We start from the raw sequence: 19,037 nt of genomic DNA on the forward strand, positions 1-19,037 counted from the left end.
GTCTTTTTTAAAATTTTTAAGAAAATTTTACTGCTTTTATATAGGAATAACGTGAATTCTACAGCGAACCGTACGCGCATAATTTTCGCGCATGTAATATTTTTTAATGTTACCCGTTGCCAAGTGCGTTGCTAACGCTGAGGGTAATAGTAAATATTATTAACTGCGTCTTAACCAATCAGATTTCAGTATTTAACATGAAAGTATAACAATCCTCTTTAAACAGTGATTAAATGCAACGTAGTTATCAAAGACGTAGTTTAAAAATCCAAAATATTTATACTTTAATGGGGTCATAGTTCTGCTGAAAGTGGATAAATAAATGTGTAACTCAAACCCGATCAATAAAATTTTTTGGGTGAATCCAGAGACCAAAATTCATATCAATATCAAAACTATTAAAGCTTAATTTATTGTCCATAATGGGATAAGGGTGGCTGAAATCAGTGTGATGAAGAATCAAATCAAAGCAACATGTTTCTAAATCCAAACTTGTTTATTTGTACATGCTCTTCAATAAGTATATAAAGCATACATGGCACTTGCATGGTAAAATATGTTCAGCAAATGTAAAGTAAACAATATGTGCAAAAAATAAATAAACCATCTTCCATTATCATTTGTTTAAAGCATGGCATAGTTAAGTCAATACTGCAACCGTTAGTTTGCTTATTCTACATCCAGTACAGTACATTACATGTTCATGTCAAGGTACATTATATGTATTTCAAAATTTTCTACATCAATAAAAACTAAAAGAAGAATACACATAATGATAATGGTATCCTATGATAAACATTAATATTTAGGATGTTCCCTTACAAAGGAACTTGCTATCAACCTTATTGAGTGATTGTTTCTGTATGTTAGTACCAGGTAATTCAAAGGTTGTCATCATAGGGAAATTGATAATTCAGTATCACTTCTGTGTGCTAAGGATTTTTTAATCAGCATTTCATATCTTTTAATTTGAGACCCTGGTTTCTCGTTTGTCACAAATAGTAATTTTTTGGAATCATTTATGAAATGTGGGGGCTCAATTTTCATGGACTTTGTGGGTACCCCTAATCCATGAATTAAGATTCTCATAAATTATATAACTCAAAGTATTCATTCTTATAATTACAGGCAAATCCCTGAAATAACAACCAAACAAACTTTTTGAAAAACTAATAACCCATGAAAATTGTCCCCCACAATTCAAATGACTCTACAGTGTGGATAGAAGCAAAGGGAGACAATGCACTCCTCTCCTATTTTATAAAAGAAAGGCTGTTCCTCACTATTTCATTAAGATGTATAAATGTAATTCTCAATTACATCTACAATATTCAAATGCAAATTTAGCACTACCTTTACAAAAATTACTTGCATTATATTCAATAAACACTTATTTAATATCACCTTTCTCTTTTTTTTAAATAAAAAGCAGGTTTATGGCTAGAAAATTATCACATACATGTATGAGGACTGATTTTATGTTCAGGTTAGCAAACATATACTGGTAAGTAATATCAAACTGTAATAAATGTAAATCTAGCTAGGTTTCACATCAGTGATTTTCCTCTAGCTATGATAATATTGTCTAAAGTGAAAATATTTTGTAAATTTGTAAAACTGAAATAAACAATATAGCAATATGAGCTGTAATTTAAAAAAAAATAATTTTGCAGCAAAATATGGTACATGTACATGTATACATTTAATGACTATATTTTTAACTTGCCAGTAATTCCTTCAGAAGTGATAAATCAAATTTTTTAACCAGAAAGGGGAAATTTCTGACCCATGGAATAAATAGCAAACCAAGTTTTGTAGATTTAGATCTAATGACAAATTTGGCTACAGTAGTATGGTAAATTATATTTCTTATATTTGGAATCTTCAATATGAAAATTGCAGCTCATATTGCCCTAAATCAAACCAAAATATACATACATCAAAACATTTACAATGATATTATTACAAGTAATATAGAATTTTAACCTCTGTTAAAATAAATTGATTCAAAAGATTAACATGATTGTATATTCCCCATTTTAAAAAAAGCATGTATACGAAAACAAGGAGCACAAATCCCTGAGCTCAATTTGTTTTAGGCTTAAGAGGCGTAGCATACCCAAATGAGTTCTTAATGCCCTCAATCATTCTTGGCACTGGCCATTCAAACTCATTTGGGACCACCCCATCACATTTAGATTCAAAGAAAGAGAACATGGGGAACCAGAAGCGCCTGCGCCCTTTGTCACGATCCATCAACGATCGATTGTTGGCCAGCGTGTGATAATACAAGAACAGTCGTGAGGTGAGGTAAAAAGCAACGAAAACATCGATGGAGTAATGTTCGTGTGCGGCTAGGATTAGAAACACCCCAAACATGTTAGCCATCCAGCTACAGGTGTGAAGGTAGTACAGTTTGCGTGGAGTGTCTGTCAAACAAAACGAATTTGGCAATTTAATATCAAAAATTATCTTTTTAACTAATTTCACTCTCTCTCTTTTTTCATAATTTTTTTAAAATGCAATTTTTTGTACTGGTAATACCATACAAAGTACAATGTATCAATATTCATTACTTTTCTCATATCCCTAAAACAGAAGACTGTAACATTTTTAAGAGAATGCATATATTAAAGATATTAACAAGATTGAAGAATGGAGAATTTTACTAGTAAGACATGGTAACCATGTTATGATTAACCAAGGCAACAAACATTTAAAAACTTTTTAAAATGCTGCTAGCACTGGTTTTAAAAGATCAACAATAAGATATCATTGCTGTAAAACAATATTCTAAACTTACCAATAATCCAAAAGGTGACCAAATATGTAATACTGCTACTGTTGTAAATTGGCATTTATCACAGCGATGCCTAGCCACAGGCAAAACAGTTTATAATACAGACTATTGCCTGGTACGTGTACTTATAAACATATCATGTGTCATGTTTGACTTACACTCAGTAATAAAGAAGTTGAGCATGGTGAGGATGACGGTGTGCCCACTAAACATGTAGTCCCCACAGGTCCTCACCCCAGTCGTGGTCATTCCCAGACCCGACCAGATCTCAAAGGCTCGCTTTAGCTTGGCCCAAATGTCTCCATATGACTGGAACAAATTTAGTAATATACAGTAACTATAGAAACAGATATTATAATGGGAATATATTTTCCTTGATTTGTAAAACCAACAAATCTGTGGGGATTTCTAATTTCATTGTTTCAAAAATGCACAATAAACATAAAAATAAACAGCAATCTTTTTGATAGATTAAGAAAATGAAGTACTTTAATTTAATTAACCAACGAAAAATATTTCTACTTTTACAGTGTTCAACTAATTTCAAAGTTGACCATCATTGTTACAATCCATTTCAATTGTGTTTTTCATTGTTGTTGATATAACTATGAGGGTGCGTCTTTTAACCCCAAGGAACCCCAAGGAACCCCAAGGAAACCCCAAGGAACCCCAAGGAACCTCAAGGATACCCCAAGGAACCCCAATGACAAAAATTAATAAATTTTAATACCCAAGGGGTCTTATTGGACTTCAAAGGTCACCTTTTAGAACCCCAAGGGTACCCCAAGGAACCCCAAGGAAACCCGTAAGAACCCCATGGAACCCAAATGATAAAGTTATTAACCAGTGATACCCCAGGGGTCTCATTCGAATCAAAGGCTCACCCCAAGGTACCCCAGTGATAGAAATTAATAACTATTTATACCCAAGGGGTCTCATTTGAATCCAAGGGTCACCTCGTAGTACCCCAAGGATACCCCAAGGAACCCCAAGTATACTCATTAGAACCCCAAGTAACCCCAATAATAGAAATTAGTAACTAGTGATACCCCAGGAGTTTCATTATACCCCTATACCCCCACAAATGAAGTTTAAGGGGGTATATTGGTTTCACCCTGTCCGTCCGTCTGTCCGTCTCTCTGTAGATGCAACTTCGTCCCCCCTATAGAATTTTTTACTACTGCATGGAACAGTCTGAAAATTTGTACATATGTTGATCACCATCTGAAGATGTGCACCTGTAATTTTTTTAGGATCAGACAAGATTTAATGATTTTATGACAGTTTTAATTTTCCTCATTCTATATATTGTTCACTGATGTTGAAAAGTAAGGGAGGTAATCCTTACAGATTTTATTAATTTATAGCATTAAAACACCCTAAAATATATTTATATAAAATACATTCAAATGGAGGTTTTTTGTCTTTATGCGTTAACTAGATTTATCTTTTATAAGTATTCTATCAACTGACAATGCAGAATTTTTGTTCGTCAATGATAAATTCTTAAGAGCTGGCTGAATTCATTTGTCCCAAGGGGGCCATTATCTGAGCCATGGTTAAGATGGAGCATGTGTGTATGGAAAATTGATAATCTGTAAAATGGGCAGTGGCTTTGGGGCTAATTTAAAAGGAAATAAATAATATCATTATTAAAATAAAGAAGTGAACTATTTTTAGAAGTTGTTTAAATTTATTAGTCATGCAAGTAAATTGATGAAAAGACCCTATAGGGAATCTAATTTAAATTAGATTTATTAGAATTACTGATATGATTGTAGTGTTTCTGCAATTTTAAAATTGTTTGTAATATTAAATTTTCTTTCTTACATATTTTTACATAGTATGGTAATTATGGTAATGTTTTGGGAGTTTATAAAATTTAAAAAGCCTGTCAAAGAAAATCATATATAAAGTCCTATGGGATCAATTTTCTGATATGGAGTTCCATTGTACCATAGGCCATAGCAGAAAGTGAGGAAAATTTGAAACAACTAACTGCATCTGTTAAGACTCTTATGAGAAAGATATTCAAAGTTTTATCAACAGAAGAGCATTGCTTGGCTACCGGTATTTCCATTTACTGCAAAGGGTGGCATTATTGTCATTTTGTTGGTTTTTCATTAAGGCTGTTTAAAATTAATTCTACGTTTAACGTAACCCGCGCGCGTAGGTTTCGGCGAAATCGTCGTTTTGAAAAAACAAACAAATCCGGATTTGAAAAAGTCGTTCCGGTTTGAGTTTTCATTTAGCGACTGAATTCTACATCCTGTATGAGAGAAAAACATGCTCAAAGACAGCATTGAGGTATTTAGTTTTCACAATACGAAGAACATGAGAGTCTATGCCACTAGCAAAGTAAAACAAGAGGCCCATGGGCCATATCGCTCACCTGAGGAACAATAGGTATGATAAAGTCAGCTTAATGGAGTCATAATACAAACAATCTGGACAATGTACAATAGTACATGTAGATCCTGTATAAATAAAATCCATTTTCCCCCCTTGGAACTCGGATAGCCCTGATTGCTGCCAATATTTACAAGAGCAGACTTTAATCACCGCTCCTGCACATATATAGGGACTCAACGTTACGCAGGCAGGGATGACCGCACACTTGCGCCAACAGCTCAACCTAACGCAAGCAGGGAGTGCCGTACACTTGCGCTAGAAAGACCTGAACACCAGCATGGATGACCATACATTAGTGCTCCGCCGCAACCACCACCAATACAAGCAGATATGACTGCACACTTGTATTAATGCGATACAGGGCAGGAATGGCGGAACACTTTGTATCAAAGGATAGAAAACACGTAGATTAGATAGAGCAAGGATGTTCTAACACTCAATCTATCCATACCTGTTCAAGTTTAACCCCAAACAGTCACTCATCGAATTGTAATAGACACTGTCCCTATATATCTGCCAACCTAAAATAATTCATAGTATCTAAAAATTGGAAATCAAAAATAAACAAACTAATCCGGCCTTACCCAAAACTTCTTATGCAGAACAACTTATATACATTGAATATTTATTATTGTATAAAAATAATCATCACAATAATTGGTTAACAGTGGATGCATTAATTAAAATAATCAAGAATCAATAAATCAAGGGCAATAACTCAATACAGTAATACAAAAAGATTCTAATGAATAAATAGCTGCCTGCTTCAATTTTATAGTCATATCACGTGTTGAGTATTGCAGTTCTCAAAAAGATCCTTTACAATTGTTTATATATGGGATATTTAGCTACATCAAACTCTGAACCTTCTTGTGAGGCCGAAGAATTGTCCTGGAGCCAAAGTTTTAACAATTATAAAGAATCATCTTGCTGATTAGTTTCTGAGAAGATTTTTAAAGATTTACTTTATATATTCCTATGTAAAACTTTAACACCCCCCCCCCATGTGGCCTCACACTACCCCCAGGGATCATGATTTTCACAACTTTGAATCTACACTACCTGAGGATGCTTCCACACAAGTTTCAGCTTTCCTGGCTGTTTAGTTTCTGAGCAGATGATTTTTAAAGATTTACTCTATATATTCCTATGTAAAACTTCGACCCCCCATTGTGGCCCCACTCTACCCCCGGGGGTCATGAATTTCACAACTTTGAATCTACACTACCTGAGGATGCTTCCACAACAGTTTCAGCTTTCCTGGCTGTTTAGTTTCTGAGAAGAAGATTTTTAAAGATTTACTCTATATATTCCTATGTAAAACTTCGACCCCCCATTGTGGCCCCACCCTACCCCCGGGGGTCATGAATTTCACAACGTTGAATCTACACTACCTGAGGATGCTTCCACACAAGTTTCAGCTTTCCTGGCTGTTTAGTTTCTGAGAAGAAGATTTTTAAAGATTTACTCTATATATTCCTATGTAAAACTTCGACCCCCCATTGTGGCCCCACCCTACCCCCGGGGGTCATGAATTTCACAACTTTGAATCTACACTACCTGAGGATGCTTCCACACAAGTTTCAGCTTTCCTGGCTTTCTGGTTCTTGAGAAGAAGATTTTTGAAAATTTCTCGAAATTTTTCATTAATTTCTAATTATCTCCCCTTGAAAACGGGTGTGGCCCTTAATTTTCACAACTTTGAATCCCCTTTGCCTAAGGATGATTTGTGCCAAGTTTGGTTGAAATTGGCCTAGTAGTTCTTGAGAAGATGTTGAAAATGTGAAAAGTTTACGGACGGACGGACGGACAGACGGACAGACAGACGACAGACAAAATGTGATCAGAATAGCTCACTTGAGCTTTCAGCTCAGGTGAGCTAAAAACCAACAATAATGGATCAGACAAACACATGATCGAAGTTGGCAGTAAAAATCTTATTCGAGATTGTTTAATGTCGGTTGTCAAGTCACAGAGCCTGAACCATGCTGAACCAACTTCCGCCCAAAAAGGCAAAAACGAGGTTTGTTGTATATATTTATTTATAAGTGATCCATCAACAGGTGAAATGACTACCCATCTCATTTAACAAAAACTCAGAAGGTGTACGGTTAAGTTATTTTTGCATTTTTTTTAAGATTTCTTACCACCGCTTTACTGAAAAGATATAAAAAGAGTTTTAAAAATTATACCTTTCTCCATAGACTTCAATATTAGCTCCAGATGTGATAAATTTTTTCCTTTTTAATTTTTGTTCAATTTCAAAGGTGAATGATCCAATAAAATCATACAAAGATTTCAGTGTTCGAACTACCAATATTTGGTTTTAAATATATAATAATTGTGGTTGTATATACCTTGAAGTGAAGCAATGCATTAAGTCAGCATAATATACTGATTTAGATAAGAGTTTTCACACGATAATGACTGCAAATCCCTTTCATTTGAAATGTATCTACATTTTTAATAACATGTTCAGGAATAATAATTCATTCTTTCACAATTTATAATAGGAAGAAACAAACAGGAGGCCCAACTAAAGTGGAAGAACGGAGAGAAGTGGAATACACTTGTAGGGTGGCAGTTATTTCAAGAACCCTGTCTTGAGTTCTTAGAAGTAGGTACAGTGAATCTTACAACACAACTCTGATAAGTTAAATTTTAAAATGTGTCATCGTGAAAATGTATGAAATAATATCATTATTTTGATTGTAGATAATCTGTGAATCACATGTGTTGTGCAACATTTTCCCTGAAAAGAAAAAGTTTTCCCTTTGGTTACTATGTTGATGTAAATCCACTGGATGTACCACTTGATGTGCTTGCAAGTCACTCCACTTCTCGTCCAGTATACATGATGTACCCACGGAAAGGATATAAACATAAATTACACAAAAGTATATGCTTTGAAAATGCAAAAATTAACATGGACTGAATCTTACCATATGTATTATATGACAGTGATGATGTATTGATAACTGAATGGGTGACTTTCAATAAATACACACCTGTTTGAAATTGTTGTTTGTTTATTTTTTTCCTCCCTCCCTCGTAGGTTTTAAATTTTCATGTTACGTTAAACGTAGAATTAATTTTAAACAGCCTAAAACAATTAAATAAAAAAAAATATCATCAGATACATTAATTTGTAAATATATTACTGTTATACATATGTATTTAAAGTGATAAGTACCCCAAAGAACCCAAATGAATCCCAAGTATACCAATGAGAACCCATTAAGGATACCCTTGAGAACCCCATAGATACCTCAAATAAAGTCAATGGTGGAAAGTAAATTTGATGACCAAGGCCGGTCTCATTAGAAATCAAAGGGTCACTCCTGATACCCCAAGGATACCCCAAGGATACCCCAATTATAAAAATTGATAACTATTGATACCCCAGGATACTCATTGGAGTCTCACTCAATTCTTTATTCGCTCAAGACCAGTTCACTGGTATTTGAGGTTCAAAATCATTATATACAAATGTACACGAATACAGTCAAGGATCACATGTACAGTAGAAGTAATAATGACAAAAAAAAGAAGTTAAAATCACAATACAATAGGTTGTTAAAGTTGGTTTCTGGAAGAACAGACTTTGAAAATTTTCTTAATAAATATTGACAAGTTTTTTAGTTTTTCTACATTAAAAGTATTCATGAGCTCGTTAAATTTTATAATATTTGGGTTTTCATAATATCTCTTGGGTAAAAACATTTTTCTGTCGTTTACAAAATATGTACATTCTAAAATATAATGAAATTCATCCCCAATACTATTAGAATCACACATTGTACATTTTCTTAAATGTTTTTCAATATTATGCCATCTACCTGTTTCAATGGGAAATCGATGATTACATGTTCGTAATTTTGTAAACGTGATCCGTAGATCTGTAGATAAAATCAACAAGTACTTTTCTAAATTGAGATTTGTTTTAAAAATTCTATAATTAATACATTTTGGTGAGTTATCTACAATACTTCTCCAATCTTGTACAAATTGATTTTGTAATATTTCTTTAACTGTTGACTTAAGCCAGTTATAACTACATATTGTTTGATTTTCCCATATATATGACAACCCGCACGAGTTGAGTATATCATGTATACATTTTATCCATGGATGTATAAAAGATCCATTTTTGTAACATCTATAAAAATAACAATAGATTACATTAGTGAGTTTACAATCGTGGGCTGTCAAAACTTTTGCCCAGTACATTATCATTTTAATTTTAACAAAGAGTGACAATGGATACCTTCCAGTTTCTCCATACACCATACAATTTGGAGTACTAGATTTAAGATTAAGAATAAATTTCAAAAATTTTAAATGTACCTTTTCAATAATATCTAAATTTTCGTAACCCCACACTTCGCACGAGTAAAGTAAAATTGGGTTAATGACCTTGTCAAATAGGTCTAACTGACAATTAATTGGTAGGCTAAAATAACGTATTTTACGTAAAACACCATACAATGCCTTTGACGCTTGTTCTACTAAATGTTTTTTAGCATTATTAAATTTTCCACTTCTTGATAAAACAATACCCAAATAGCAAAATGATTTTACGTTTTCAATAGTTACTCCTTTATACAAAAATTTACGCTTTGACATTGCACCTTTTGAAAAAATGAGGATTTTTGTTTTGGCTATATTGACATTAAGTTTCCATATATCACAATAATTTGCAAACACATCTAAAGCCTTTTGTAAATCAGGCGCAGATTCAGATATTAAGACAGTGTCATCGGCATAAAAAAGTAGACAGAGTTTCAACATAGCAAATAAATCATCCTGTATTTGAAGAGAAGGACAAGTAAAACCCTCTATCTGGTTTCTTAATAAATAATCTTCCAAATCGTTAATAAAAAGAGAAAATAAAAATGGTGACAAATTTTCTCCTTGTCTTAGGCCTAACAAAAAAATATGTTTGTTTACGGTTTCCCGACCGACCCTATATTTAATCGCCGACCCTAATTGTTTTTATCCATCGTTAGAAATCCGGAAGTCACGCGTGGGTACGTTTAACTTTTATATTCATCTTAATCGGTCAAGCGTTTGAAATTGAAATCGAAAGTGAAAAAAAAAACAAGGTGATTATATCTACGTCCACATGTTCTCTGCAGTTTGAAGAATGCGCACACATAAAGCAAATGCAGTTAATAACGGCATTGCCAAATAACATGACATTTACCCAGGTGTTCGATCTATAACATGGGGGAAATGAAAAGGTTCCCGATTTTGAAGTACGAGGCAAACAACATGGAGGCAGGATAGTTTTGACCACAGGAGTCGGCGATTTTATCAATTTCTTGAAAATAAATGAGAAACTGGCAAAATCCTACCAGTGAGCGTAGCGAGCGAAGCGACAGGATGGCAACGAGTTTTCTAGATTTTCTTTATTTCGCTAACCAACCGATATTAAACACCAGACATCCGTGGTGTTATCTTTCAATTTCTTGAATTTATTTCCCTAAAATTATCCTCAAAAATCATTTTAAATCCATTTTTGCACATCTCTATCATGGCCATGTTTGATGCTTGTGATGTGCAATATCATGTTTTTTTAAAAAAAAATAATGGGTGTCTGTTTTGTATAAAAACTTAGCATATCGAGCCATTTTCAAGGAACATTCTGCATAAAAATATATAGTCTGTTGCTCTACTGATACTATTACTAGGTCAGGCGCAAATCGAAAATTAATCCCCAGGGGAGTTCTCTACTTAGCATGTTAATTGTTGCAACAGCAGACATAAACTATTTTTTTTGTATTGTCTTATTTATTTCTAGAACACATTTTATCCACCAATTAATGAAGATAAAGTTTAAGATCAATAAACCTCTAGATTTTATATTTGATAACAAGTACCTAGATTCTATAAAATAGACTATAAATACGAGGCACGATTTTTACTACGAAACTGAAAGGGTCAAATAAAACCACGTGGTCTAAAATTTAAATGACAATAACATTCACAGGGGTGCATGTGGCAAACAAAAGTAAGCATGACACAATGGCAAAACAGTTTAGTATTTTCAGTTTACGAGGGTTGTTCGGAAATTATTGAGACATTTTCTCTTAATCTTTTAGGAAAAGAAATAAACCTTTGAAATTTCACCAAAATGTAAATCATAATAGAGTTTATCAATGTAAAACTTTTCTTTTCCATGGCATGAATAGATCATTTTTGGTAAGTGGATCAACGTGCCTGCGTCCAGTGACCCAGCGCAACCGCAAACTTTTCGCTTTTTCGTCATTTTAACGCTTCTCATTGCTCCTGTGTTTAAACACCTTACAAATGACCGGAAATAAGAATTATTTTTTATTTCTCATATTTTGTTTTGATTTCAAGATGTCATCATTTACATTTTCTCTCATTCTTGATTTTTATTTTGAGTTCTGTTTACCCTAAAATCAAATTACTGTGAATGTCTCCTGCTTGTTTTTATTTTAGAACTGTTAACAACAGTTAGTGTGTAAACAGTACTGGATATTTAGTCTATTTGTCTTAATTCTAGTTAAACAATCAGTGAAAAAATATGATAAACTGAAGCTCTGTATCCCTGGTTATCGTATAATTTTGGTTTAAGGAATTGCGTGGCCTTAAAGGTCTTCTGAGATTTCCACAAGTTTGATGTATATTCGCTGTGCCGTCTTGAGGTCATAATTCAATGTAATGTCGTTGTCATATTTTCTATTGCTTGGTAAATATGTTTGTACCATATCCGTATTTCACCTCGAAAATTAGTGAAACGTAATCAAAAGTTAGTCGCAAAATATAGCAAAACATATTTAACATGAACATATTTAATTTGATTTCTTTTAACATTAACTGTAATTCTACTGACACTTTGAAATTTTTTTAGTTTTTTAGTCTCCGAGATTATGCCTGCGCCAGGTACCCCGTTTTTCTACCGTCATAAACAAAATATTTAATTAACTTTCAATATTACTTTGTTTAATTATTTGTTTGGGATTCCTCAATGTTTATGCCAATTTTCGTAAAAATTTGTCACTTAGAAAGTGATATATTCGAGTTGTCTCAATAATTTCATGTATGTGACATTTCTGAAGTTGTGTAAAAAAAAAAAAAATTAAATAAAATAAAAAAAAAATCCTACCTACCGACCCTATTTTTTTTCAGCATGTAACAGTAAACAAACATATTTTTTTGTTTGGCCTTACACCTATGTTACACATAAAAAAAATCTGATAAATGTTGACCAATTTTTACCTTTGATTTAATACCCTTGTACATGTTAATAATAAATCTCAAACATTTTCCATCTATCCCACTTTTAAGAACTTTCGTCCATAGTCCATCTCGCCAAACTGTATCAAAAGCTTGTTTAAAATCAATGAAGGCACAGAATAGTTTCCTCTTATTGTTTAGTGCATATTTACAAAGAAAATCAATAACAAATATATTATCTGATGTACAATAACCCTTTCTAAAACCTGTTTGCGCTTCATTGATTAAGTGTGTTTCGTCAGCAAAGGTGTTTAAACGGTCACATATTATACTAGTAAAAAGTTTTCCTAAACAACTGAGTAATGTAATAGGTCTATAATTTTCAGGCTGACTCCTGTCGCCCTTGCCTTTGTAAATTGGCTTAATTATTCCTAATAGCCAATCGTCTGGGACTAGGCCACTATCAAAAACCAAATTGAAAAAGTTTACATATAAGGGTAAGAAGGTTTCCATTGTTGTCCAAAGGTCAACTATTGGTACCCCAAGGATACCTGTAGGAACCCCAATTGCAAGGTACCCAATTGATAGAATTTAATAACCACCCCAATGGTTGTACTGTAAAACATATTACTAATTAATACCCAATTATACCCAATTACTCAATGGAATATCACAAAAACATCTGGGCAACCCAAGGAACACTTGTGATACCCCAAATACATACTGGTATGATAAAAATAATGTTTCTCCAATATCTGTTCACTTTGGATGAATTTAACAATTAGTGTTGTCAAATTGGTTGAAAATCATAATCGAGTACCGTTAATTGGCAGAATTTGTTGTCTCTTACCAACTGATGATCAGCCAATATTGAATCAGTAACAAATTATATCAAATTCATGAAAATAAGGCACTAAATTTTATGTCACCACAAGGAAGTCTGCAATTCTTCCGGTGAACCATTCATATGAACACTTAATATGACAATGTTTCTTTGGTGAAATTTTCAAATGAAGTGGAGAAAGATATTGTTCAGTTACAAAGACCCAAACTTGTTTTACTATTGACATAGGGGGTGTTACCCTTATTGGAGTACTTTTGAGAAGTGATCATGGAAGTGTGGAGTGGGGCTATCTCCCCTTCCTGGGTACAACACAATGGATTGACCCATTATGCGTGCAGAATGTTCACCTGAGAGGCATCAAAATACCTGTTAATTGCAGGTAGACACCTGTTGTATATTGGTGGTAGCTCTTGGACAGGAATTAAAGGGCCAACATAACCCTTTACATGTATACACAATGGCTTCACCATCACTGTTGCAATATATTTACCTACACCTACATCTCCTTGTTTATTGGTAGACAACCCTTGTGAATTTTGGGTGTCTTCCCACTTTGCTATAATTCTGAAATTTTTATGGGTGACTGATTCCTTGGAGTTCCATAGGATATCAAGAGTTATAAAATTTATATAACCAATACATGTATAAGAGTTATCCCTAGAGTTCCTTGGGGTATCCGTGGGTTTTGTCTGAGATACCAATGAGTCCCTACGGGTATCAAGAATTTAAATTTGTATTATTAAGTTATCCTTTAAGTTCCTTGAGGTATCCTTGGGGTTCTGTGGTGTATGAAGAGTTATGAATTTGTATTTTTGGGGTATTCTTGGAGTTCTTTGGGATATCCCTGGGGTTCCCTGGGATTCTTAGAGGTGTATCTGGAATACCAATGAGTCCCCAGGGTTATCAAGAGTTTTAAATTTGTATTACAACGTATTACGGTATCCTTGGGGTTCTATGGAGTATCAAGATTTATAATTCTGTATTATTAGGGTATTCTTGGAGTTCCTTGGGATATCCCTGGGGTTCCCTGGGATTCTTAGAGGTGTATCTGGAATACCAATGAGTCCCCAGGGTTATCAAGAGTTTTTTACTTTTAAATTACAATGTATTAGGGTATCCTTGGGGTTCTATGGAGTATTAAGAGTTATGATTCTGTATTATAAGGGTATTCTTGGAGTTCCTTGGGATATCCATGGGGTTCCCTGGGATTCCTAGAGGTGTATCTGGAATACCAATGAGTCCTCAGGGTTAATAAGAGTTTTAAATTTGTATTATTAGGGTATCCTTGGGGTTCTATGGAGTATCAAGAGTTATGATTCTGTATTATTAGGGTATTCTTCGAGTTCCTTGGGATATCCCTGGGGTTCCCTGTGGTTCTTAGAGGTGTGTCTGGAATACCAGTGAGTCCCCAGGGGTACCAAGAGTTTAAAATTTGTATTATTAGGGTATCCTTGAGGTTCCTTGGGGTTCTATGGTGTATCAGGAGTTATAAATCTGTATTATTAGGTTATCTTTGGGGTTCCTTGGGGTATAATTGGGGTACCAAGGGTAAGGGGTGACCCTTGCACTCTAATGAGACCCCCTTGGGTATCAATAGTTATTTATTTCTGTCATTGGGGTTTCCTTGGGGTTTCCTTGGGGTTCCTTGGGGTTTCCTTGGGGTTCCTTGGGGTTCCTTGGGGTTAAAAGACGTGCCGTAACTATGATGTACGTTTGCAAATTTGATATGGAATAATTAAGTACAAACCTTCTTCTCACAAGCTAGATGTTCACTTGGCACTGAGAGAGAGGTGATCAGCATGCACACACTGCGCAGAAGAAAAAGGGTTCCCAGCAACGAAAACATTCTCCTCATCAAGATGAATCTAAGATGAAAAATCATTTAATACATTTCATGTACTTGAAATCAATGGGTTTAATTGCAATAGAAATCTGATAAATTCAGTAAATTCAGAAAGGTTAAAAATAAGATGAAAAGCAAATGCAAGTTTTAATTTCACAACGATTTAAATTTAAAATCAAACATGATGTTATAACACAGGCATATGTGATATCTGATGTGTTTACCTATGCTTATGGAAGAAAAGGGTAGTTATCCATACTGCACCCATACCCATTCCAATCAACTCGGCAGCGTGAAAGGCCCAGGGTATGAATGGCACATTGTCCAGGAAAATGTCGGGCAGTGGGGGGTACTTCTCTACATCGGGCACACGCTCGTGGACTATGACCATGATGAAGGCAGTGATCAGAAAGACAGTAAACACATATATAAAACTCAGAACAGTTTTCCAGATCTCAGGGTCTAGATGATGAGAATGGTGTATTTTCACTTTACGGGTAATGAAGTCCTGTGTCCCAGTAAATAGCTCATCCTCGGATGAGTTTTCGGTGCTGCCCAGTTCGTTACTCTCAGAACCCAAAACTTCACTGCGTAGGGCTGTAATATGAAACATTAACTTTTTTATGTCCCCTAGAACAGAGAGTTGCAGTGGGGGTTGTTTCAGATCTTTCTCTGTCATAGACAACAGAACCTGCCCGTCTATTTTGTGGGTATCGCAGAAAGTTTCCGCATATTGTGGAAATCCTTTATTTTTTATCCATTCTTTGACTTTCTGGCAGTTCCAATTCTTCACACTTGCTGTTTTCATTTTGGACCTCTAAAACATTAATTTATCTTAATAAATGTACAAAATAAATCAAAGAACTTTACTTGTTGCTTATTACTGTAATTTGGCTTTACATTCTTTTTAGAAATATGTTACTGATCATATTTAACAGTAGTTGTGCATGCATTAGCTTTTATATTTTCAGTACATATATGAACACATACATTACATTGTACATTGATATAATTATGAATTACAATTACATTATATAACAAAGTAACTCAATTGCTAGAAGGACATTGCTCTAATTGCTTTAACATTAACTTTCAAATAAACTGTAATGATAAAAAAATAATTATTATAATACTAAGTACCATCCTAACCAATATTGTAAGGTCTTGCATAATTTTGATTAGCTATACAGCATTACATGACAATTTAGATTAATAAAGACATACAGCATGTTTTAGCTATTTATGCATGCAAACTATACTTTGCTTTCAATTCAAATTAAACAAAAGTTGTTTATATGTGAGCTAATTAATAAATTAAACTGCCTGTACAAGTCTTAGTCTTTGTAAACACAAACGGCAATAGAAATTATATATATATAAATGAGATCTGCTTCGATTCAGTCTTAATTAATGCCATAGTAAATTAGCAGTCAAAACGCTTCAGTTTGGTTGCTAATCATGTGTTCCAATTATATTTTGTAACAAATTGTGCATGTGACTTTAACTTATAAGATAAATAAAATTTTAATTACATTGAATATATAAGTATACCTCTACTACATATATTAGGAATAGAATATACAATTTATTTGTACATTTGGCTTAGCCTTGCCTTCTATGGACTTTACCAACCCCACAAATTTCTGTAAACAGTCAGTAACAAATTAACCTATAATAAGTACAGTTGTTTTACCGGTAACGAATTAGTATGCGGTTTCATCGTGCATGCTACTATTATTATCAGAATTCCAAATGTTTTTATTTTTTGTTTAAATCACATTTCTTTGTCCTTCTAAAATGTAGTAGGGTGATTTCACCATGCATCGGACACCTTTGGATTTTTCCCCTTTGTTCACGCATCAAATATCGTCCAAATATAAATAAAACTTGTTTTAAAAGTTGCAGGTTTTCCCCTTGCTTAATTATTGGAGAAAAAATTGTGAAATTGTTAAAAATGTAGAAAATAAAGCAAATAAATGAAGTGTTGAACTATTTCACCATGGATCGGACAATATTTACCAAGCATCGGACAGCTATAGCAGTGCAGTAGAGATTAAAAATAACAACATTTTCTGGTTTTAATGCAAAAATACAAAGGTTCGGAAATATTAATTTATTCAATTGCAATTCATATTTCTTTTACAGGAAGTCCTCAAATCTACATATAGGAATTTAGACTAGTGCTTCTGTTTAAAGGAATATTTATCATAAGGGGTTAATTCTTTATCGTGCCAGCTCCTACAGGAACTTTGGACTAAAAAGGGCGTGTCCGTAAAACTCGATTTTTAAGTGGTTTGAGGAAAATGTTTGTATCAATTATTTTTTAAATTTTTATTTTACTTCACATTTAAAATATATCATAAGGAATGGGCACATAATCTCCTTATTATTAGAAGAAATCATGCAGTGAAAACTGTCCGATGCATGGTTAATTTGTGTCCGATCCATGGTGAAATGAACATATGGTGCAATAATGACCTTGACATTAATTGTTCAAATTTCTTGGACTTATTTTAATCAAATTTTGTTTCAAAACTTACTTCTTTCTAATTATTTTAGGCAGAGAGTGCATTTTCACTAATTCACAATCAAACGCACAACATTCAAATAATGCTTTATTGTAAAATCTCCGTAACTAAATTTTCAATAATGGCGTATTTGATGTCATTTTACGATGTCTATATTGCTATTTCTTTGACAATGTGACTGTCAAATTCTTAATAATGATAAAGTTCATTTGTTCTAATTCAGGGATATACGAAACAACACATGAGCGCATGCACATTTATTTGTATATTTATAAACAAAGTTGTCCGATCCAAGGTATGTGTCCGATGCATGGTTAAATCACCCTATCAAACTTCCGAAAATATAAGGGATGAATTACGGAGATAGTAATTTCAACACCCCCTCAATTTTCCTAGTTTCGAATTCGTTTTCCAGTAATAATGTGACAGTCAGACATGTTCAACTACCAGTATCAGATACTATACATAGTAGCTGAGTTGGTAGAGCACCTGATTAGCATGATTAGTGTTACATTTCGTGGGCCAGCCCCCCCTCTCTCTCTCTCTTTCTCCCTCTCTCTCTCTCTCTCTTACCGTTGAACTCGCCATTGTCGGTGGTTGTGCAAAGCAGTTATGATATAATAGACGACAGGGAGCTTAACGTCATGTTTATTTGCCACAAAGTTGGACTTTGTACATAATACTTAAAAGTTAACCACGTAGCTTCGCCGAAGCCTTCGGTCAGTCACATTGCATCCAAATCAAACAGGAAGTTGAGAAGATGGTACTAACTACCGAAACTGGTAACACGGAATTTGTACGGTTTTACCATCTCGTAAGAAGAATGTGCAATAAACAAAAGAGCTTCATTTGTGCCTATGGTTCTTTTGGCAGCACTACCGATATATACAGGCTTTCTACCATGTTCTACTATGTTTAGTCACAGACATAACTTTGGTTTAAATAGCATGTCATATATTTAGTTTTAATTTTAATTTAATTTTTTCTGAACGTTACTGGTTCAAACTAAAAGTCAGAGACATTGCTCAAATTGTCTTTTATTGAATTTGGGAAATGTTTTAGCACCTGGCACTCGTAACATAAAGAGTACATAAGTCTATAAAAGTTGTTTACTCAGGGCACGGGCCCTGGAAGTTATTGTAAATATATTGCATGTGCATGTATAAAAAAGTAAGGGTAGGACACTCTTTTTGGGGCGAAATCGGGTTTGACGAAGTCTGGGCGTTCCTCAAACGAAATTTCGCGATAAATTGTTCAAGTATACTTTACTTACGACATATGTATACATTCGTTCCGCTCCAATGCTGTTACGTCGAAGAAAAAGGTGTTTTTATACATCCAAGTGCCTAAGAATTTCGCTAGACTGGTTTACATCCGGTTTAATCGCAGTGAATCCAAAGGGAA

At 33.9% G+C, this 19,037-nt stretch overlaps 1 protein-coding gene and 1 long non-coding RNA gene across 2 annotated transcripts; one reads left to right on the forward strand and one right to left on the reverse strand.

Annotated features, from left to right (window-relative positions):
• Positions 1 to 483: 483 nt before the first annotated feature.
• On the reverse strand, positions 484 to 18,395 carry LOC128164726 (sphingomyelin synthase-related protein 1-like). Its single transcript, XM_052828722.1, has 5 exons — positions 18,207 to 18,395; positions 15,330 to 15,922; positions 15,010 to 15,127; positions 2,959 to 3,109; positions 484 to 2,429 (listed from the first exon to the last, which is right to left on the reverse strand). Exons 1-5 carry the CDS (start codon positions 18,219 to 18,221, stop codon positions 2,086 to 2,088), a joined length of 1,221 nt encoding a protein of 406 aa, XP_052684682.1. The 5' UTR covers positions 18,222 to 18,395; the 3' UTR covers positions 484 to 2,085.
• On the forward strand, positions 7,098 to 8,288 carry LOC128164733 (uncharacterized). The gene is made up of 3 exons (XR_008240982.1): positions 7,098 to 7,235; positions 7,726 to 7,829; positions 7,928 to 8,288. It is a non-coding gene; the product is annotated as an uncharacterized LOC128164733 (long non-coding RNA).
• Positions 18,396 to 19,037: the final 642 nt, after the last annotated feature.

This window comes from Crassostrea angulata, chromosome 10 (genome assembly GCF_025612915.1).
Source record: "Crassostrea angulata isolate pt1a10 chromosome 10, ASM2561291v2, whole genome shotgun sequence".
NCBI lineage: Eukaryota > Metazoa > Mollusca > Bivalvia > Ostreida > Ostreidae > Magallana > Magallana angulata.

Bases quoted from the DNA above. Each gene is read 5' to 3' on its own strand.
- LOC128164726 (XM_052828722.1), bottom strand. The intron at 15,128-15,329 runs GTAAACACATCA...TTTTCATCTTAG, and splicing joins CTTTTCTTCCATAAGCATAG to ATTCATCTTGATGAGGAGAA. The intron at 2,430-2,958 runs GTAAGTCAAACA...TTTGTTTGACAG, and splicing joins CAACTTCTTTATTACTGAGT to ACACTCCACGCAAACTGTAC.